Source organism: Indicator indicator, chromosome 8 (genome assembly GCF_027791375.1).
Source record: "Indicator indicator isolate 239-I01 chromosome 8, UM_Iind_1.1, whole genome shotgun sequence".
NCBI classification, from domain to species: Eukaryota; Metazoa; Chordata; class Aves; order Piciformes; family Indicatoridae; genus Indicator; species Indicator indicator.
This window is the reverse complement of record NC_072017.1, coordinates 23,335,570-23,355,873: the sequence shown is the minus strand read 5'-3', so window position 1 is coordinate 23,355,873 and position 20,304 is coordinate 23,335,570. Positions and strand designations below refer to the sequence as shown.

At 42.8% G+C, this 20,304-nt stretch overlaps 1 protein-coding gene across 1 annotated transcript in view; it reads right to left on the bottom strand.

Annotated features, from left to right (window-relative positions):
- The window catches only part of DCHS2 (dachsous cadherin-related 2), a 98,065-nt gene extending 78,601 nt beyond the window's left edge, over positions 1 to 19,464 (bottom strand). The window contains exon 1 of the mRNA XM_054382945.1: positions 17,656 to 19,464. Within this exon, the coding sequence (XP_054238920.1) occupies positions 17,656 to 19,464 (1,809 nt within the window). The remainder of the gene's footprint in view (positions 1 to 17,655) is intronic.
- Between the last annotated feature and the right edge of the window lie 840 nt (positions 19,465 to 20,304).

Sequence of the window (20,304 nt, the reverse complement as noted above, 5' to 3'; positions counted from 1 at the left end):
ATTACTATAAAAATTTAATATGAACAACTAGAAATAAACCCCATGTAACTAATGTCTTTATATGGTTGGAAACATTCCATCAAAATCACTCCTCACAGTTCATGTATCTGTCAGTTTACTATGCTACTTCTGACAATATGAAGAGTTTTGTGGATTACAGCACAGTGCAGCCATAGATGCATTTTGTGTGAGTAATTTTGGAAGGAAGATGCCTGTCCAGACAGAACATACAAGACAGATGTGGGAAGCCAAGACAGCTTCAGTTGTAAAGCAAATAAGAAAACCAAATTAGTCACATGGTCAAAGGGCAGAAATACTACGTATTATATATAATATACATAAAACAGACAAGGCAGGGTTCACTAAAATGTGTTGAAGCAAAATACAGCCTGAGAGACTTGCAAACACCTGAAATCACTAGAGTCTTTCTGCACACATAACTACCGAAATGCAAGCTTTGTGAACAAGAGACATCGGGGTTTACATTTCCAACAATCCCTTCTCCCTGCTTAAAACACACACTAGCTAAACAAAGACTGACAACACAGGGGGCAGTGATATAATACTCCACTAGCAAGCAAAGGCGGGGGTACATAAATGCTCCAAGTGACATGTTAAGAGAATGGGAAAGAATCCACTAATCTCCTGCAGAAATTAAACCTGTTAGGTAATTAACTGCCTAAAGTGTTACATCCCACCATGTGAGTGCTGCCAAGACTGTCCCCTTTGAGACTGCCAACATCTGCACAAAGCAATTAGGCTCTGAAGTAACCCCTTACCAATTCCAGTGCTCCTGCAGAGGAGTTCCTGAAAGCTTTCACATTTTTGTGCCATTTCTACAACCTCACTAAAGGTCCCTCCCAAGTCAACCACTGATACTCAGTGTCCTCCACTTTATATTGAGCTATTTAATTCTGGACAATTAAGTCAGGCTTTCAGTATTAAAAAAGTCCTCTGTGGGAAATAAACCAACAGCAGTAACAGTATGGGAGTATAAACAAGGAAAAATGAAATTTCACAGCAACCTCTCCTTTATGAAAGACAACCTTGCTTTCCTGTCCAGGACTTTTTTTCTCTTCCCTTTCCTCTTTCTGCAAGATGAATTTCATGATTTGGTTTTCTTATCATCAGTTCCCTGGGAAGCATCCTGACATGCTACAGTGCCTCAGCCAGGATAATAATGCAATGATTAAGAACACCTTCAAGACTAGAGGTGTTTTCCAAGCACAAGTACAGGGCTTTGATTGTGCAAGATATAGTCTGAATTGCATCTGGTTTTAATGATCAGGAAAAGCCTTCTCTCACAGCTGTCACACACCTCCTTCTGGAAAACAGAAGTTCTGGTGCCTGTATGAGATAATTAGCAACTGAGCTAACAGAAAAAGAAAGATCATTTACTTGAATTTCTTTGCTTTCCTTGAAGGTTCAAAAAAACCCACACCAAACACAACAGCAAAAAACCCAAACAACAACATCACCAAAAACCAACCTGCAACACCATGTTAATTTCATATTTAACCTGAAAAAAACAGCCAACCAACAACAACAAAACACAAACCAAACAAATTTCAGATTCATTGTAAGTAAAGCCTATATTAGTTTTTCAGCTCAGATAAGGCGGGAAAAGATCTTAAGTACTGAACTTGTATAAGTGTGATGAAAGAGCTGACAGAAGCCACAGCTCTGGAAATGTGAGCCAGAGAATAAATCAATAACAGCCTAATCTTTCTACTACTTATTCTGCGCTGATGGTCTGAATGTCAAACCACACTGATGATCCAAAAAAATTCACCCATAAGCACTTCTGACTGATGGTGCTGGAGTTAGTGCAAATTGATAAATTATCCCAAAACACATAAAGAAGAAAAATCCAAACAATTTGGTTGAACCATCTTTAAAGTTTTCAAATAATTTATCACATAAGGATCATCTACACTATTGATGCCACAGCTGGAAGAGGTTAATATGCTTACAGCCTACTAACTTTCTACAGATATAAAGTCCTCCTAAAATTGTCACAAATACACATGATGTTCTTAATATCCAAATCTCTGTACTATATTACAGTTTACAAGAAGGTCTACATTAACTGCACTAACCCAGCAATCTGAGTAATTCTAAAGGAATTACGTGTGAAAGAGCGCTCTCAAAATTCACATTTTAAACAAGAGCATCCAATGAGAGCTCAACTTATGCTTTCTTATGCTACTGAATCCCATTTTCATTATCTTTCAAAGAAGTAACACTACCACTTCACAAGGGAGTATGACAAGAATCTTGAATGGACAGATTACCTTCTACTTGGTACACAGACACCTAAAGACAGAAAATGTCTGTCTACATTAAGACCATACCTGGGGCTCAACTATAGCAGTTGCTTTGTCACCCCTCCCCAGCAAACAAGGTAAATCAGGAAAAGGAGAGAAGACCAACAAGTTGAAATGAACACAGATTTAATTAAACAGATTTAATGGTGTTAGGCAAAATAATACCAAAGTCAGTACAAGGTATATTTTTAGAAGTAGGATGACTGTCTGACTTTTGGGGTCTCTGAAGGATTCATTAACAATTCCGCTCCAGATGAGCACAGTGAGAACCACACTCACTGTGACAGTCCAGGAACCTTCTCTGTAAATGACTCATGAACTTTGACAGACATTTGGAAATTGTTTTATAAATACTGCTTTTTCAGCATACCATTTGCAACCATACCACCCCAAACAGACAGACTGGCCATTGAGAATTAAAAACCCTTTCATGGGATGAGGCTGATTAAATTAGTTTTCTCCTGTTTTTCCACAGCCCAGGGAATTAAAATTCACTAACAGCAGACAAACCACAAGTTTTAAAAGATTTGAAAGAAGGGCTCAAATAGTGGGCAATCTTAGTAATTTTCAGAGAGAAGAAAGAAGATGTAGTCTTAAATGGAGACATGTAAGATTAATGTGAGAACAAAATGTGATAAAAGCTTTGTTGATATAAAAAAAAAAAAAAAATCAGAAAGTGCAGAAGCCCAGAGGAGCTGGGCTGAATCCCAATCTCTTGAAAGATATATGATACCTCCAAGCAGGTGCTTAGAGACCCCCCCAGAGTTTCAGATTTCAAGAGCTTAAAAAAATAACAAAATAAATCCCTAACACATCAATCAGTGAAATGTACAACCTGAGGAGGAACTTTACTAGTAAATGCAGCTAACCTGTACATTATTTAAAGGGGAAAAAACAAACAAACAAAAAAACCCACTAAACAGAAAAAGCAGAAAGAATTCACACCCAAGTCTATGAGCGAAAAGAAACATAGCTGGTTGGTCCTCAGAGGGAGGAGAATTTAACAGCTGTAAATTGTTGAGCTAATGTTCAGAGGGTATTTTGTTCTGTGGACAAATTTCCCCAGCATCTCATGGAATAAAGCTGAGCATCTTCTACAGGCCTCTTCAGCCCTAGGGTTAGATTTGAAGATATACAGAGAGAATTATAATGCTCTTGAATAAAGAGAATCACAAGGAGTAATTTCTTAATGAGGAGCTATAACTTCTCAGAGACTCACAAATCAATGAAAATAATAAAGCCATTGGACATCAATATTTCAGATCATGTACTTGTATCTTATGTTTATAGTAAATGGATGAATAAGCAACAATTAGTCTGCATCTTGAAGTTTTTCAGTGATAAATACATAGCGTTAAAAATGAGTAGTTAGCAAAGATATAAAAAAGGGGGTTGGTTGTGACAGAAGCCTTGGACTTCAATCATTACAAAAATATATAGGTATTCATGGACAGAAAAGAAGCAGAAATGGATGTGCTAAGAAAAGAAGATGGTAGGCTATTAAAATTGGCCATTATGCTAGAGCTGAAGGGGTACCTTCCTCAGTTCTGACATCAGCCATGATAGTGGCCATCATAACTAGTGAGAATGCAAGAGTGCAAGTTATGCATCTTAAAGTTAAAATTCAAACATCATTCAAAGTGGAAGACCTAACCTAGAATTATCAAGCATCTGACAAATAAAACTACAAGTTTGCAGCCATAATCACTCTAGATCTTAACAAAACCATCTCTCTTGAAAAGACCAAATTGAGGGACTGCAGTTACTTAAGAACAATTTAATGTGGGCACTACAATCCTATCAGACCTAAACAGATACAAATTTTAGAACAAGTTTCAAAGAATAAAGAGATGACAGAAAAGAAGGTAAAATGAAACATTTTTGGCCAAGTACCTCAGTGTCCTTTTGATAAATGATTTTTCTGGACACACAAGTAAGTTGATCTGGATTTTATAAAACCACCAATGGAAAACACATTTCTCTGCATTTCTTCTGTAAAGAAGAAATGAAAACAAGATGTCTTGAAGAAGGGAAGTAGCAAATGTATTGGTTGTATTGATAGCTATTCATCAACCAGGAAAAAAAAAATATGACTACGTCAGTAACACCAATTCTTGAAACTAGAAAGTGCTGTCAATGTAGAAGATCAAAATGATCTTTATACAGAAGAACTAGTAGACTGAAGTAATAAAAACAGAATCAGAATAAAAAATATGAAGTTACATACCAACAAACTGATTTTTCTTTTCACCTAAAATGGGAATTTATTCACCGGGAACTGAAGAGGAAAAAAAAATCAAAACAAACAAGCATACAAAAAAACCCAAACAAAACATGGACGATTATGAGTCAAAGTGGTCCAGATGTTAAAAAAAAAAAAAAAAAAGACAAATGTAAACTGATTTAAGTGAGATATTACCAGTTGAGCATTAACATTCCTGTGCAAATAACTTGTCAGTGCCTATTTGTAAAATACCAAGCATAGATGATGGGGCAGAGGCTTTGTAGTCCATCTAGAGCCACAGACTTGACAAAAACATCTTCCTACCCATTCATTTCAACTCAGAAGGCACAGCAGTTGTGCTCTGCTTCCCAGAAATGTGAGGTGGAGAAGGGGAGGCGTAATTACCGGGAGCCTTTGGGAATGGTGGATACTGAGATTTGGACCTGATAATCCCCAGCAATGTCTCTAAGCAATGTCACCTTCTAAGAAAATAGTCAAAATTTAGTGCATGCTCATAGACCTAGCCATGGTTCCCATTATGAGCATTTAATAACAATAATGCCATAGAGTAAAATCAAAGTCTCAAAAAGTATGCTTTAAGTGGCCTCCAATGAAGTACAACAGCCATTAAAAACCTCCCAGGAAACATAAATGTTTTTCAACACAGTGTTTCAACAACAGTTTTAGAAACTGTGCAATAACCTGTGCTCCATAACCACAAGGTTCTGGAAATGTAACACATGTTCTGGTCTAACTCCCAAATATTGGCTTGGGTCCTCCCTTCAGACAAACATATCTGAAAATCAAAAGCAGTGTGCTTCAGCTGTCAGGTCTTTTCCCATTCTTCAGGCAAAGGCACAAAGGAAGATTAAAATATATTTTTTTAAAACTTAATTACTGGTTAGTTCAATGAAAATTTAAACCTTGCTTCTTTAACTGCAAATTACAAACCTAAGAGATTTGAGGTTCGGATTTTCCCAATGGAAAAGGAACATAGAAGCATTCTGGTATGTGAGCAAATCATTACATGACTGCAGCGCTGCCAAAATTATTTCTGAAGACAGCAACCTCAAAGACAGCTAAAAAAAGAATAAAGAAATTCCAGGACGTGGAATTTTACTTCAGTAGTAACAAAGGGGAGCAAACAAACAAACAAACAAGAGAGGCCAAATATATGGGAGTCTGCCTTTCTTCTTTTTGAAACCAGAATGAAATGCTCTCCCTTAGATCCTTTGAAAATTATACAGACATAAATCTAAAGGAGGAATAATTTTCTAAGCTCTGACTTTGTATTCCAACCAAACTTTTGTAGAAAACAATTATTCTACTATTACTAGTGATGGAAATATATATTGTTCTAGAATATGTTACATTAAGAAGTAGTTCTGTGCTCTGGGAAAGCAGGTCACATTTGTATTGGGAGTTTATTTCATCCCCTTACTCCTAGTGTCACGTATCCAGTGTTTTCTTTCCCCTCAGAAACACACAGACACCAAAATCCAGAGAACCTGGAAAGTCCACAAAGAGTAAGTTGTGGCCGATGTCCTTGTGGCTTCTGTTCCTAAGTTTCCTGCATGCTTGTGGCACAACAGCTTTTCTGAGGAGAGCCTCCTATTCCCCCACTGCTTCACAACTTGTGCAGCTCTCAGTCACTGAATGTTGTTCTGTACTATTTCCATATGGTAGCATTTTACACTTCTTGCTTATAGACCTACAAAAAGCAGAAAGCAGGCAGGAATTGCCAGGTTCAGTCATCATTAAAACCGAGCATTACTGAATCTTGTCCTCCAAGTTAACAGTCAGTCTTCAATCTGAGCAATTTTTGCACCATCCTGGTTTTGCAGTATGAGCTGGAGACTGGATCCTTACAGGGCACCAAGCACCAGCTAACCTTTGCTACTAATAGTGCTTTAAAGCTGCCTTAGAGCCACATGACCACACTAAAGTAATTACAGCATGGCCCAAGAAATCTTTCAGTGATTTAATTTCTCAAAAAGCTGTAAAATCAAATTCTGTTTGATGCCTTCAGAAGCAAGAGTAACACTGCAGTACACAAAACACTCAAAATGGGCATCAGCCTGTTGAAAACTGAGCAACTTACATTTAGGTTACTGCTCCCCTTCCCCCAAATGTAACTGCAAATGCAAAGGTTTAAATTCTATGTTGATACATTCTTGCCATTACCACATTTTCTAAGGGTACACCAAAAAAAACCCTTGTCTATACAGCATGCGTTTAAGGTATAACGTAAGTATTATCACAGAGCTTTCAAAGAGCTTATTCTCCTCCATTTGAGAGCATCTTTTCAGAAGAGAATGACAGACACACTTTATTGAGCCCATGCACGTTAAGTGTACGTCGAGCTCACAGAAATGTCATTAAGCATCACAGTGATCAAGTACCAAACTAAACTGTATCCATAAAATTACCTAATAAAAACACTACGAATTTCTTACAGAATCAAACTAGGTATATCTTAGAAAATTAATAATCTGTCTGTAACCTCATTTGTGTATGGAAGCAGTGCTAAAGATACCAATGTTTCTATGACTGATACCAGTCTATGAGGAAAGAGTTTTGCACAAGCGACACGTCTATTATCAATGCAGCCACACCACAGAAGGACACGTCTATTATCAATGCAGCCACACCACAGAAGGACCCTTGGGAGAAAAAGATTTGCTAAATTGTTACTCTGGCATGTCTGGACATGAGTTCAAAATTCAAAGCAACTACAAAATACAGCTGGAAAAAATGAGTATGTAGTATAAAATTGTATTTAATGGAGTTTTACACATTTGAAAACAACAGGTCATGTATAAGGTAATGTACCAGAGGCTGAATACAGTTGTCTCCAGCAGTTTCTCTGGCTGATAAGATATATCCAGTTCCTTGAACGTTGCATTAAAACATATGTGTTTGTTTATAAATGTTAAAAAAACCCAGAACATGTATACAAGTTGTTTGTCTCGCATATGTTCAGTCAGATATTAGCTAAAAACCTGCCCTTCCTGTTACCCCTTTTCCAGTACCAGATGTAGGCATAAGCCAGTGGAAGTGGAGCAGACATAGGCATGACAACCTAATTCTCTGCATGAGGGAAGTAGCTGGGGACAGGGAAGGGGTAGGGGAGACAAAAACAATTTACACAAGGTCAGTGCAAGAGACAGAGACATCTGTCAAGACTGTACATTTCCTTTTATTACAGCAAATATTGTTGGTACTCAAACAGTTTTAGGTTTAAAGCAGTACAGCTTGTGAGCACCAGTAAAGAGGCATGACAACATCCTGATTTTTATTTGAAGTCATATCCAACAGGAAACAGAGTTATTAAAATCTGGCATAAATGTAATGCTTGTTTTCATTTAGTGCAAAGGAGAGGAAAAGACAGAACCTAGAGCTGCACCTCTAACGCTGTGCTTTTGGTTACAGAACAAAAAGCTACTTCTGAACAAAGTACTATTTCAAAGCCCATAGAACTGATGCGCCTAGAGTAACCCACATATCGATGGGTAGCTTGTGGAAGTAAGGACAGAGGCACAAAAATCATTGCAATATAAATGCTGTCCTTCAAAAATGAACTGCTAACTCGCAGTCAGTTGCTACAGAAAGATGAGTCAAAACTTTATTTACACTCCTTAAGATAATGGGATAGAATGAGGAACACAAACTGACTTCATATGCAGCCCAATTTATTCAGTAATCTTAGCCTGCTCCTGCATCTACTCTCATGTAATCATCAAGAGGAACTGGCAGAGATTTTACATCCAAGTATAGCCAGACCAGCACTCAGGTCCTTACAAGCATCCCTTCTTCACTAGAGTGCAGCAGCAGTTACTGTAAATGCTGACAGCTACTACATTTGGCCACGTAGGTGTTGTTATACAACTGTTTCGTGTGCTGCACATTTTTATACATCTGTAAATATTGTAATATATACAAATATATTTAGGGGAGCAGTTCAGTATGAAAAGGTGAGAAGTATCTGCACATCTTCTGTTGCAATGCTAAACACTACCACTGGACGTGTTCTCCAGGCATGATGTAAATCCCTTGCAAGTTAACATTCACCAGAAAAATTATTTCACCTAAGTGGCAGTGAAATTAAAGAGTCCTGAGATTTTACAGGTTCTTTTGCAGAGGAGTCTCAAAGATCTTAGAACAGACTGAATGAACCGTGATTTCTAAGTAGTATTTTAAAAATCTATTCCTCCTCCTAAAACGCCTTTTCACACAGATTATCAAACTTTCTTCACACACTGTGAGAAAGGATACTACTTTCTATCAAATTCTGTAAAATGTGAACTTTCTTCTACTGTATTATCTTTGCAGACAAGGCTTAATTTAGTATTTTCACCAGTGGCACAATTCAGCATTCAATGTTCAAGGGTAGCTGCTGGCCAAATACTAATTTGGGTTGGGTTTGGAATTTTTGGTTCCTTTTTTTTTGGTTGGGTTTGTTTGGTTTGGTTTTTTTTCTCCCCAGCTAATGAATACTGGAAATAAGATGGAGCTGAGATGTGACAGATGTGTGAAATAGGAGTAGTCTGGACCACTCATTTTCCCTAGCTCCAGCTTAAAAGTAAATGGGCTATTTCTCATGGAATAGCTAGCTGATCTGCATACCCCGAGCCACAGTACACTATGGCTGATGATGATAACTAGGAAAAGCTGAGGGCTAGGTATGTTTCACAGAAAAAAAAAAAATCCATTCAAGGTTACAAACACATAGAAACTCTTACCTTGTTTGAGACGTCCTTGAGCTGAAAATGGCTGGACACCAAAAATCCAGGAGGGAGTCATGTATGTTTGCCCTGTTCTTACACTTGTTCAGGGCATAGGCTTTTAGCATCAGTGAGAAAAAACATACAGGGCTAGATGGGATATTGGTATGAAACAATACACACACAGGCTCCTACGTGTTAAGACCTGTGCCAAGTGGGCTGTGTGGTGTTTTCCCCCAAGTGTTTTGTCAGCTGCTGTCTGTGCCTCTGTACAGTTGACACCTGCAGCAGGATACGGACAATCAGTTGGATAGAGACTCCCACTCCTCCCTACAGCTGTGTTCTTATTACTCATAATTTTACACTGAACGCAGAGTAAGAATTGCTCTGACTTGTTAGCATTAATGCACTGCAGAACAAAGTTCTCCAAACACACACACTGAAGCCCATAAAACTTCCAGAGAGGTTCTAAATCAAAGTCATGCATTTTAAAACAGAAATTTAGTCTCTGCAAATCATTCATGTTTTCTTCAGCATGCAATTAGATGTTTGTATGGTGAAAGAAGCCTATGCCCAACGCTATATCCTTAAAGTGGTGGGACATGGCCTACGTGTTCAGCTGGAACCCCCTCTCCCCTCTGGAGTATGGGGGGGAAGGCTGGGCGCCACTCTGTCTGAGTAGACCATCTCCTGGGTCATTTGGGACAATGGCACTCCGACGACATGCCCATTGCCCTTTGTTGACAAGTTATGTTCACATTATATTTGGGTGAAACACCAGTTCATTGGTCAATTGCTCTGTTTAACAAGGATGCTCACTGGACCAGTGTCCGTGCGGCAAATGTTAAATAGGAGTTGTTTCGGTAAACTCGTGTTCCGTGCCCGGTATCCGTGTTGGGTGCTCCGTGTTGATACCCGCGCCTGTGCCCGTGTTTGCCTCGTGCCTTCTGCCGCCGAGAGATCCGGATTGCCCGGGACTCGAACCGCCAGCGTTCGAGTGCATTGCCGCAGGTCGCCGCTTCTGCCCAAAGGACCAGCACCCTCCCCAGCCGATCTCCGTAAGATCGCGGAAAGGGTCGCTCCAGCTTCGCAGAGGAGCCGCTTTTGGCCGTATTCTGCGGCCGCATCGACAAGGGTTTTCCCCTGGAGCGGCAAGCTTGTTTACACAGCACAACGGCGAACTGACTTGCAAAGCCTCCGCGAATCACCGGTAATCTTTCAGGACCCTTTGTTCCGAGAGAAGCCGCTACCACGCGGCACGGCACCACGCGGCCGGCGCCATTTGTATTACGTTATTACGATACATCCGTGCTACGATTTCCGGGACTATCAAACAGTATCAAGAAAAGGACCTCGAGAACTTTCTTCAGTTAGTGAGTAAACTGAACATTTCTTCATAGAGTTTCTGGGGCAGTTTGTGCAAACTGCCTGTTTGTGGGCTTGCCGATTCCCGACAAGCACTCACCCCCTCTCTCTCTCTACCTCACTCCAATTTAGTTTCGCTTTCTAAACATACAGATTTCCTCGAACTATTCAAAGTGCCTATATATATATATGTATACATTCTGCAGAATTGATTCTTTCCGACTGAATACTAGAACCTGTAAATACCAATTATATATCACTTGTAATATAGTGTTAATAAATATTTATTAAGCCTTTATAAATATCTCCGCCGCTTATTTTCGGCGAGAATTTACACTTCATAACAGTTTGCAAGAATGACTTGAGCAGCAAAGTGAAATAAAAAGGCTCATTCTGCAGTGTGTCAATCTGTTTGCACAGTAAGCTGAAACTGAAGAGATTACTAACTTGTTTCCCAATGCTTGGAAACTTTCCAGGAAAGACTAAGCCTTCTGCTGATCTAGCAATTTGTGAAAACCTATATGGATGATAAACTGACATTAATATTAGATAAATTATCAGACAAGCTATACCCAGCCATTTACAGCTTATTGCTAATTTGCTCAGGTGTATTATAATGCAACTGCTGAAGTCAGCTCTTTGTATAAAGGTGAACGCTAGCAAAACCACTACATTTCTGAGTTGGAATGCCTTCCATCTAAAAAAGTAGTTCACAATCCTTGTTTCAGAAGGTCAGTGGCTATGAATGAACACTTGCTGGACACATAACTGAATGTTTACTCGTTATGGTACACAAAACTCTACAAACTTTGTAGCCAGAAGCATTCAAGGACTCTACATTGCCACTGGTGCTCTGAGTGGTCTTTTAGCTAAATATAATTTCTATAATATAAAGGACATGATTAAGACTGTTTAGTATCATTACTCATCTTCAATTACCTCAGAGCTAGGGATACATCTAATTTATTTAACAATATCTTTATCATATATCTCTTCTCTCCTCATGGCTATAGAGCAAGGTATGCAGAGAATCTCAGTCTCAGCCATGCACAAGGCTTCAAACTTTCCCTTTTTCCGGACCCAGCTTGATGACATCAATAAAAAGACTTCCTTGAGAACTGGAAAACCAGGTCATTTTCCTGCAGCAATTTTTAAAACGTTTCTGTTCTCAAACTTCCATGTAATTTTAAATTCTCAAATAAAAGCCAAATGTTTCCATAACAATGTTTTTGATGTTACAGTACTTCATATGTTCTCTTAGTGGTGGGTTTAGGTAGTAAACAGCTGTAAATGCATTACGGCACAGTGGTGAGGAGAATTACTTACCTCCAGAGATACGTTTTCTACGGGTGTTGGACACTAAAAATTTAATATTTGTCATATTGAAGAGTAACTATAAACTAAGAACAGCAGAAGTAAGTCTTCCATCTCCCACTTCTCACATCCTTGCGTTCTTAGGATCATAGCTTCTTACATCTACAAAGCATTCGTTTCATGTTGGATGCTGGCACTGAAAGGACAGGATCAAGGAACAGACTCTCATTCTTATAAACAATAATATTAATAAATTGAATGGTTTTCCTATTGTAAAAAAATAGAAGGACACCATAATTAGAACTCTCAAGTAAAAGAGTATGTGGAAAGCCTATTCATTTAAAGTTACTTTGAAAGTTATTAAAATAATATACTGCTTTCTGATTTTTTCCTCCATGAAATCAGCTCAGCACTGCAATCAGACTACTGCACAGACGTTTATCGATCTCTGAGCCCAGATTATCCATATTTCTAAAGTTACATATCAATAGATAAGAAAAAGTTGTGGATAGTCTTGAAAAGTGGCTTTTTAGAGACGAAGCTATTATAATCTACTGAGAATCTAATGAATGGCTTCTGAAGTGCAAAGGAATGTTTGTTGGGAATTTAGAGAGAAATAATTACTAAAGTATCATATACCTACCTAGCAGATAGATGATGACAGAACTGCTTCAGAGTCAGTAAGATAATAATATGAATTGAATGAAGAAATAAATAATTTTGCACTCTAGTTCAGTCTGGGGGTTGGTCATCTTATCAGTTGTATTCATTTTAAAGCACAGTAGCATTCTAAGTCAGTAAACAAAATCTATCTTCTCTGTAGCTGGCTTCTTTAAATTGGATGTAGTGAAAATTAGACCTGGAAAGCTCAAGAAGCCAACAAAGGAATGCCTGGCCTGATCTCTTCTGTCTTGTTTTTGTCTTACCTCTAACTAAGATGAGTTGGATTTTATAGCTTGGAACTTATGTGAACCTAGTTTCCTGGCTTCATTTCTGGTTTCAGTAATTGCAGTGTGGACTAAATGATCCAGACCCAAAGCCAACAGAGAACTGACTGTCCTTTTAACTCCTTGCTTCAACATTCAGGGAGAGAAAAGGAAATAAAACACAGTCTGCAGCAGATGCTGCTACTTGCTCAGTAGTTCAACAACTGACTACAGTCTCCAAGTCTCCATCCTTCACAGCAAGTGTATCCTCCATCTCTTTTTGTCCTTTTAGTTTTATTTTTTCTTTTGCAGAAAGCAGAAAAAGAATGGAGCATTAATATTAAAATGCTTTTTTCTTATTTAAGACCCCTTTCATTCTGCAAGTACCTCTTGGAAATGTGTATTTCAAAAAGAAAAACTTCTCTCAAATATACTAAGCATTTTTTTTAAAACCCTCAGAACACATGCATCCTTCTTACATATGCCATAAATATTATTTTCTAAAACCTGACAAGTTTATTATTCCATACTTTCTGGTATACCCAGGCTAGCTTTAAGAGCTTTAAACAAATTCTTTCCTTGCTGTCGTTTTATTTACAAACCCCCTACAATCTCAGCATCAGAAAGTGTGTTCTTTTTAAATAAAAGGAACTAAGTAGCTCTAGTCAGTGAGCTAAAACAGCCTCCTGAACAGACCAGAAAAGTACCAGTTGTCATAACAGTGGAATGCATACGGATCTTTATCATTTGACAGGTAACATATGTTTTTTCTCTTCTTCTGCTCTGACAGGGATGGGTCTAAAGCAAACAAATGTCTTTTCTAATAACCTGTAAAAGAAAATAAATTTAGTAAAAGCCTAGTAACGTGACTGTCACTAATTTATGACAAGTAATTTTATCTCTTAGGTGCAACTGCAGGCAAATAACTCATTATATTTTTCTTAAGAATGCATGTGCAGTATAGAGTGATGTTTCTGTCACAGAGCTGTACCTTACAAGCTACAGCATACCCTGGCAGTGGAAGGAAGTTTAACCCACAAGCCCCAAACATATACAGAATGTACTATGCTGTATAACACAAAATAAACACCTTTGTTAAATTCAAAATGTGAGTTCAGCTGAAAGGCGCCATGATCACCAAATCTTTTTTAAACTAAAAGCTCTGCATAGCCCAGTAAGGAAGAAATATCCTTTTATGCAGGAGTCCCTGGAGGATACAAAACAGAATGGGGTGTTTGCACCTCATCAAGGTAAAAGGTAAAATGTAAGATAAACTAGTGCCAGCCTAATATGCTGAATTATTTCCCTTTAGATCAAGTTTTGGCCTGCTCCAGGTGAGAAAGAGAAGTATAATGTATTGTCACTTTGGCTCAAAGATTGAAAATCCTGATAAACCTGGCAACTCAGTACTTTGATTTGGAGACAGTGTGCTAAAGAAAATTGTAACAGTGAGTATGCTTGAAAACAAATTTTGTCATCAGAATTAAACCTACGTTAGCAAGGCAGGTCTATGACAAATTTCCTAATTTATTCATAGGATTAAGAGAACTGCTTAGAAGAAAGACACTTTGTCATGCTCCTCATTCTTAGACCACTGAGGTAAAATCATCACAGAGGTATACACCACCAGATGCTAAATCTACCTAAGATTGCCAAGCTGGTACCAAGGAGAGCAGAAATAGGACATAATCATCACCATCACCCAACAGTCCACAGGCCATTTGTGATCAGGTTGGTTCTTGAGAATGGGATGAAAGCTATAGTAAGAAACACAGGAGAAAGCCCAAGGTGCTTACTCATTCCACCATCTTACCCTATTTCTAGGTCATAATAAAAATCTTCAGGAAACAGATTTGCATTACACTGAAAGCTCATCACACTGAGTAAGAAATGCCACCTATAAGGCAATGACTACTCTAAAATAATATACGGTACCTCTACATGAAGAAACAGGGATATTGATACATCTGCAGAATCCTAAGTGTTACTCAAACGTCATACACAGAGTACTTCTTATGCTTCTACTTTTGTTACTGCAAATTGCTTTGGTCTACAGTTGTATTCACCTTTTTCTCTCAGTGCCTCTATTATTTTTGGTTTTGCTTATTTTTAATCACTCCACCAGCACAGTATATTTTTTAACAAAGGTGCATAAATAACAAATGGTAGTAAACCAGAAGTTCAGTATCCAAAAATGGACAAAAACATGATAAGTGCTGTCAACATCTTAAGAATCTTACTTACTTGTTTCACTGCATACCTTTGCTCAACTTTCTAATGTCCAACATCCCAATACTTTCCCATTTTCACTTTTTTCATTTAGACTTTCTCACATTTGTCTGCCCAGATTTCTGATCTCCACGTGTGCTATTTTCCCCAATGATACAATCATTATATTGACAATTATTCTCTCTTGTATTAGCTGATGCCAACAAACTCCACTTATTTTTCAGGACACATACTCTCCTTTACTGGTCAATGAGCACTGGAGGGAGAGCCTATTGTCAATAAAGAAAATCCCATACAAGTCTTGAAATAAAGCAGTGTTTTCAGAAGTGGCTGAAAACTATGTCTTCCAAGTGCACAGCTGGTTCTTCTAACCAGTAAACTCCTGCAGAGTAGGAGAAACCAGTACAAGACAGACTGACATACCTAAATAAAAATCACAGCAGGAGTAAAAGATTTTCCAGAAGGAAAGAAATCTCCTGTTACCAACAAAGTCAAGCACACAAGGAAATAAACTGTCCAGTAGTTAGTGGCTGGGCAGAGATACAGCAAAGCACTAGTGCTGAAAGCCCCAGACACATGATCTATAAATGATGGTTCATCATCAGTTGGTTCCCAAACATGTTACTAAGGAAGACTTCAGTAATGTACTACTGCAAGAGCCACCTCCGCTTGCAGAGGGGAAAGACAGGAAAGATTGGAAGACTCCCAGTTGCTATGATTGTGACCCACAAATGAGCACAAATGTTTATCACAAATGTTTCATGAACAACACTAGTCCTCTTCTGCTGCCCCCCCTGGCTGCTTAGTAGAAGAAATTGACAGGGGTCACCTCCTTAGGTGTCTTGGTTCACTTCCAGTTCTCCAGGCATTGCAATAACATGGTTACCTCCTTTTCATGGTAGCTTTCAAGTTCAAGAGCCCAGTTAAACACAGGACCCATCCCACAAACCCTGAAAAACAGCCTTGGTCAACATAAAAACTATTTTTCTCATTCTTGTCACAAGCTCCCCTCCTGGAGCAAAACAAATGAAGCTGCCTGCTTCATGATAGCTTTTCCTACTCATAATGGTTGAGTAGAAGGAAAATAGGATTATTTTAAAAGACAGATAAACTTAAAGATTAAAAGGTAAGTATGTTTAAAGCTTAAGCCTACTATACAGTCTAGCATGAAATTTGGACATCTCTGTGATGGACTAGGATTAACCCACAAGCAGAGACACCAGCTGGCAGCCCATGGGATGCTTATCTGCTATTCCAACACAAGCCTCAGTCTTGTTTAATATCCCAGGTTTAATATTCAGCCACCAATACAGAAATTTTTCTTCACACCCTCCAAAGAGGATTATGCCAGTGGGGTGACACTTTCAAAATTACATAGACCACAGATGATATAAGCAGTGTGTTGACACCTTTGACATGGTAGAAAATCTGCACTATTAGTATATAAGAATGTACAAGAAAACAAACTAACCCACAATCACAGGTTATTTTCTTTAAAGCACTTCAGGAATCCTTCAGGATGCTTCCACCTGATTAAATCAAAAGCAAAAAACTACTATTCATCATCTCCAGCCATGGTATCTGGTGGTGGCAGAGGCTTCTATTCTGTTGCCTTTCAACACCATGGACACCAGCAACCCACCCAGCCTCTGCTCCCTCTCCCAAGTTCGCCTGCAGTGTCTAGGGCTGCCATGAGGTCCCTCCCTCCTCACGGGAGAAAGTGAACTTTTAGAATTACATTATAAACCTTCCCCTGGGCTTTCCTGCAGCCATCACTGCAGGATATCCTTTTTCTTCCCCATGGGTGATAGCAAAAGAAAGGGCAGTGATGGGATTTTCTTTTCAGTTTGAGATAAGAATTTTTCTTCAAAAAAACACACTACAGCTCTCCCTGGGTCTCCTCTTTAAGCACGTTTTCCTCAAATTCATGTAAGTTTCTGCATGTAGGGTGAAAGGCTTTTACCTGCGCCTAGCTAGGATCAGCTGCAGTGAATATTCAAAGGTATCGATTCTGAGATGTTCTTCCAAGATAAAGGCAAAAGGACTACCTGCAACTCCTCGCCCTGCAAAGCCACCACCTAACCTCACTTGACTACTGACATTAGTCACTTTCCGTGGAGGCCGAATGAACTTAGCAGAGCGCTCTGGAATTGTTACAAAGTCCCAAGAGCGCTTTTTAATTCCGTTACATCGTTTGGCCTTCTCTCTGCTTTCGTGCAGGTCACACTCATCCTCAGAGATGGGTCTTACTAATTTTACTCTGAGTGAGGATGACCTCACGCCCTCGAAAGTACTGCTGGAGCTCAGCTCCCCTTGGGATTTAACGAGAGCCGACACCGGATCCTCTCTGAAGATCTGAACGTCTGTCAGTATCCACGCTGTAAGTTTCACGGGATAAGAAATGCTATTTTAAGGGCACTGGTAAGAACTACAGTATTACGAATATGCAGATACTGAGCGCCACTGACACCGCTTCCCGCAGCAGAGGGACTACTCGACGCTGCTCCGGCGCCCGAGCCCCCTCCCGCGGCGAAGAGGCGGCTCACCTGGAGGAGGCAGCGGCCAGGGGCGGCGTGCTCGGGCATGCGACCACCATAGAGCTGCCGCTCGAACCGTGGCTCGTTGTCGTTGGCGTCCTCCACGCGGACGCTGAGGCGGCAGGTGGCGGAAAGCGGCGGGCGCCCGCCGTCCCGCGCCACGACGCGCAGCTCCAGCGCCGCCTGCCGCTCCCGGTCCAGGCGGGCGCGGGTGCTGACGGCGCCACTCCGCGCGTCGATACGCAGCAGGGACAGGGCGTCCGGCTCGCCCTCCAGCGCGTACCGCACCTCGGCGTTGGGCGAGCCCGGCTCGTCGGCGTCGGAGGCGCTGAGGCGGAGCACGGCAGTGCCGGGGGAGGCGGTCTCGGAGACGGAGACGCGGTAATGGGGCTGCGGGAAGACGGGCGCCTCGTCGTTGAGGTCGGCGACGCGCAACAGCAGCGACTCCTCGGAGGACAGCGGCGGCACGCCGCCGTCCGTGGCCACTAGCCGCAGCTCGTAAAGGTCGCGGCTCTCGCGATCCAGCGGCCCCGCCACGAAGAGGAAGAAGATGCCGGCGCCGGCCAGCCGCAGCGCGAAGGCCCCGTCGCCGCCCAGCAGGGTTAGCGCGATGCCGTCGCTCTCCTCGCGGCTGCCCTCGTCGGCGTCCAAGACGGAGACGCGGGCCACGTAGTCACCGGGTCGTGCCCCTTCGGACACCCGTGGTTCGCCGCTCTCGGTGAGGTAGAGCAGACGGACGGTGGGGCGGTTGTCATTCACGTCCAGCACGGCCACGGAGACCAGGGCGCTGGAGACCTCGGGCTCGGCGCCGCCGTCCCGCGCCTCCACGACTAGACGGTGGAGCGACCGCGTCTCGCGGTCCAGCGGCCGGCGGAGGCGCAGCACTCCGCTGCGCTCCTCCACTGCGAAGTAGCCGTCGGGGTCGCTCTGACGGCGGTTGATGGCATAGCGCACCTCGCCGTTGGGGCCCAGGTCGGGGTCAGTGGCCCGCAGGTGGCAGACGGCAGTGCCCGGGGGCGCGTCCTCCCGCAGCCGCGCCCGGTACTCGGCGCGGCTGAAAGAGGGCGCGTTGTCGTTTTCGTCCAGCACCCGCACTGACACCTGCAGGCGGCCGCGGCGCCGGGGGCTGCCACCGTCCCACGCCTCCACCACCATCCGGTGCGCTTCCTCCCGCTCGCGGTCCAGCCGCCGCAGCAGCACCAGCTCCAGCGGCTCCGGGTTCCCGTAGCGCAGCTGGAAGAGTGGTGGCTCACCTGCCGCGCTGCCTTCCTCCAACAGCGCGTACCCCTGCGTGCCATAGCGGCCGGCGTCTGGATCCCTAGCGGCCGGGAGACGGAAAGCGGTGCCGGGCGGACTGAGCTCGGAAACGTTGAGTTGCAAGCAGTCCCACGGGAAGCGCGGCGGATGGTCGTTCACGTCGGTGACCACGATCTCCACATGCACCACCTCGCCGCGCAGCGTAGCCGCTGCAAAGCTGTAACGGGCCCGCTGCTCCCGGTCCAGCTGCCGTGCTGTGCGGATGATGCCCGTCTCCGGCTGGACGTGGAAGTCCGCCAGCACCGCCGACTCGCCGCTCCCTTCCGACAGCAGAAAGCCCCCCGGCGGCCCCGCGCCGGCTGGCAGCCCCGCGCGGATGTCCCCCACCAACGTCTCGGCCGGCAGCCCCTCGTCCACTGACAAACTAAGGTTATATACCGGCGCCGACCCGCCGTCCGCCGTGCATAGCCACAGCGACAGCAGCAGCGCCAGCGCCCACCCCGTCGGGGGACCGCAGCCTCGCCCGCCCCGGCACCTGCCGCCGTTCAGCCGTCGCGCCATGCTGCGCCGCTAAGCGAGCATCGAGGGCAGCCGGCTCCGCGACGCTCCCCGCCGCCGCTTGGCAGGTGCCTTCACCCTGCCGCCGCCGGAGGAAATCCCATATGCGGCCCCGCCGGTGCTGGGAAGGACAAGTCTGGGCGAGGGGCGGGGAAGGCAGCTGCCGCCCCGCACAGCTGCCGCTCCGCACAGCCCCCGCCCCGCAGGGCCCGCTGTCCTTCGCAGCTCAGCCGGGCCGCCGCCCACCCACCCGCGCCCGGGGGGTTGGCGTCTCCCACCCGCAGACACGTCGTGCAGGGTTTGTATGGCGCGACCCTGCTCTGGGGCCGCCCTGGGATCGGTGAGGTCTTTGGCTGAAATTGATGTTTCGGGGAATCAACTGGGTTAGCTGCTGATGGGGAAAAGCGGTGAGGCATGGCTCACGGAGGAGGGGAGATTAAATGAGAGAGAGATCTGCGAGGATAAACGGGTTTGCTGAATTCAGCCAGGAGTTTTCTCGCCTTAATATTCTGGTCGCCGTGCACCATGAAAAGGCTTGATCGCTGTTCTAGCATCGCTCAGCACAGCAGGGAAGCATTTACCAGAAATGAGCTCTAAGTAGAAACTTCCATCAGCTTCACCAAGGCCAGAATTGCTTTCTTTTTTCACCATCCCTGACTCCCATAGCTAACTGGGAATGGGCTAAGGCTGAGTTAGTGTTCCTCAGTGACACTGAGAATGTACAGCATTATGTAAACACTAAGTACCATCTTTCTGTGAAAGCTAAGTGCAATACTTAGAGTTGCCAATTTCTTGCTGTTCACACTGTTCCTTTACCAAACTTAATTTCACCTTTCTGGCAAG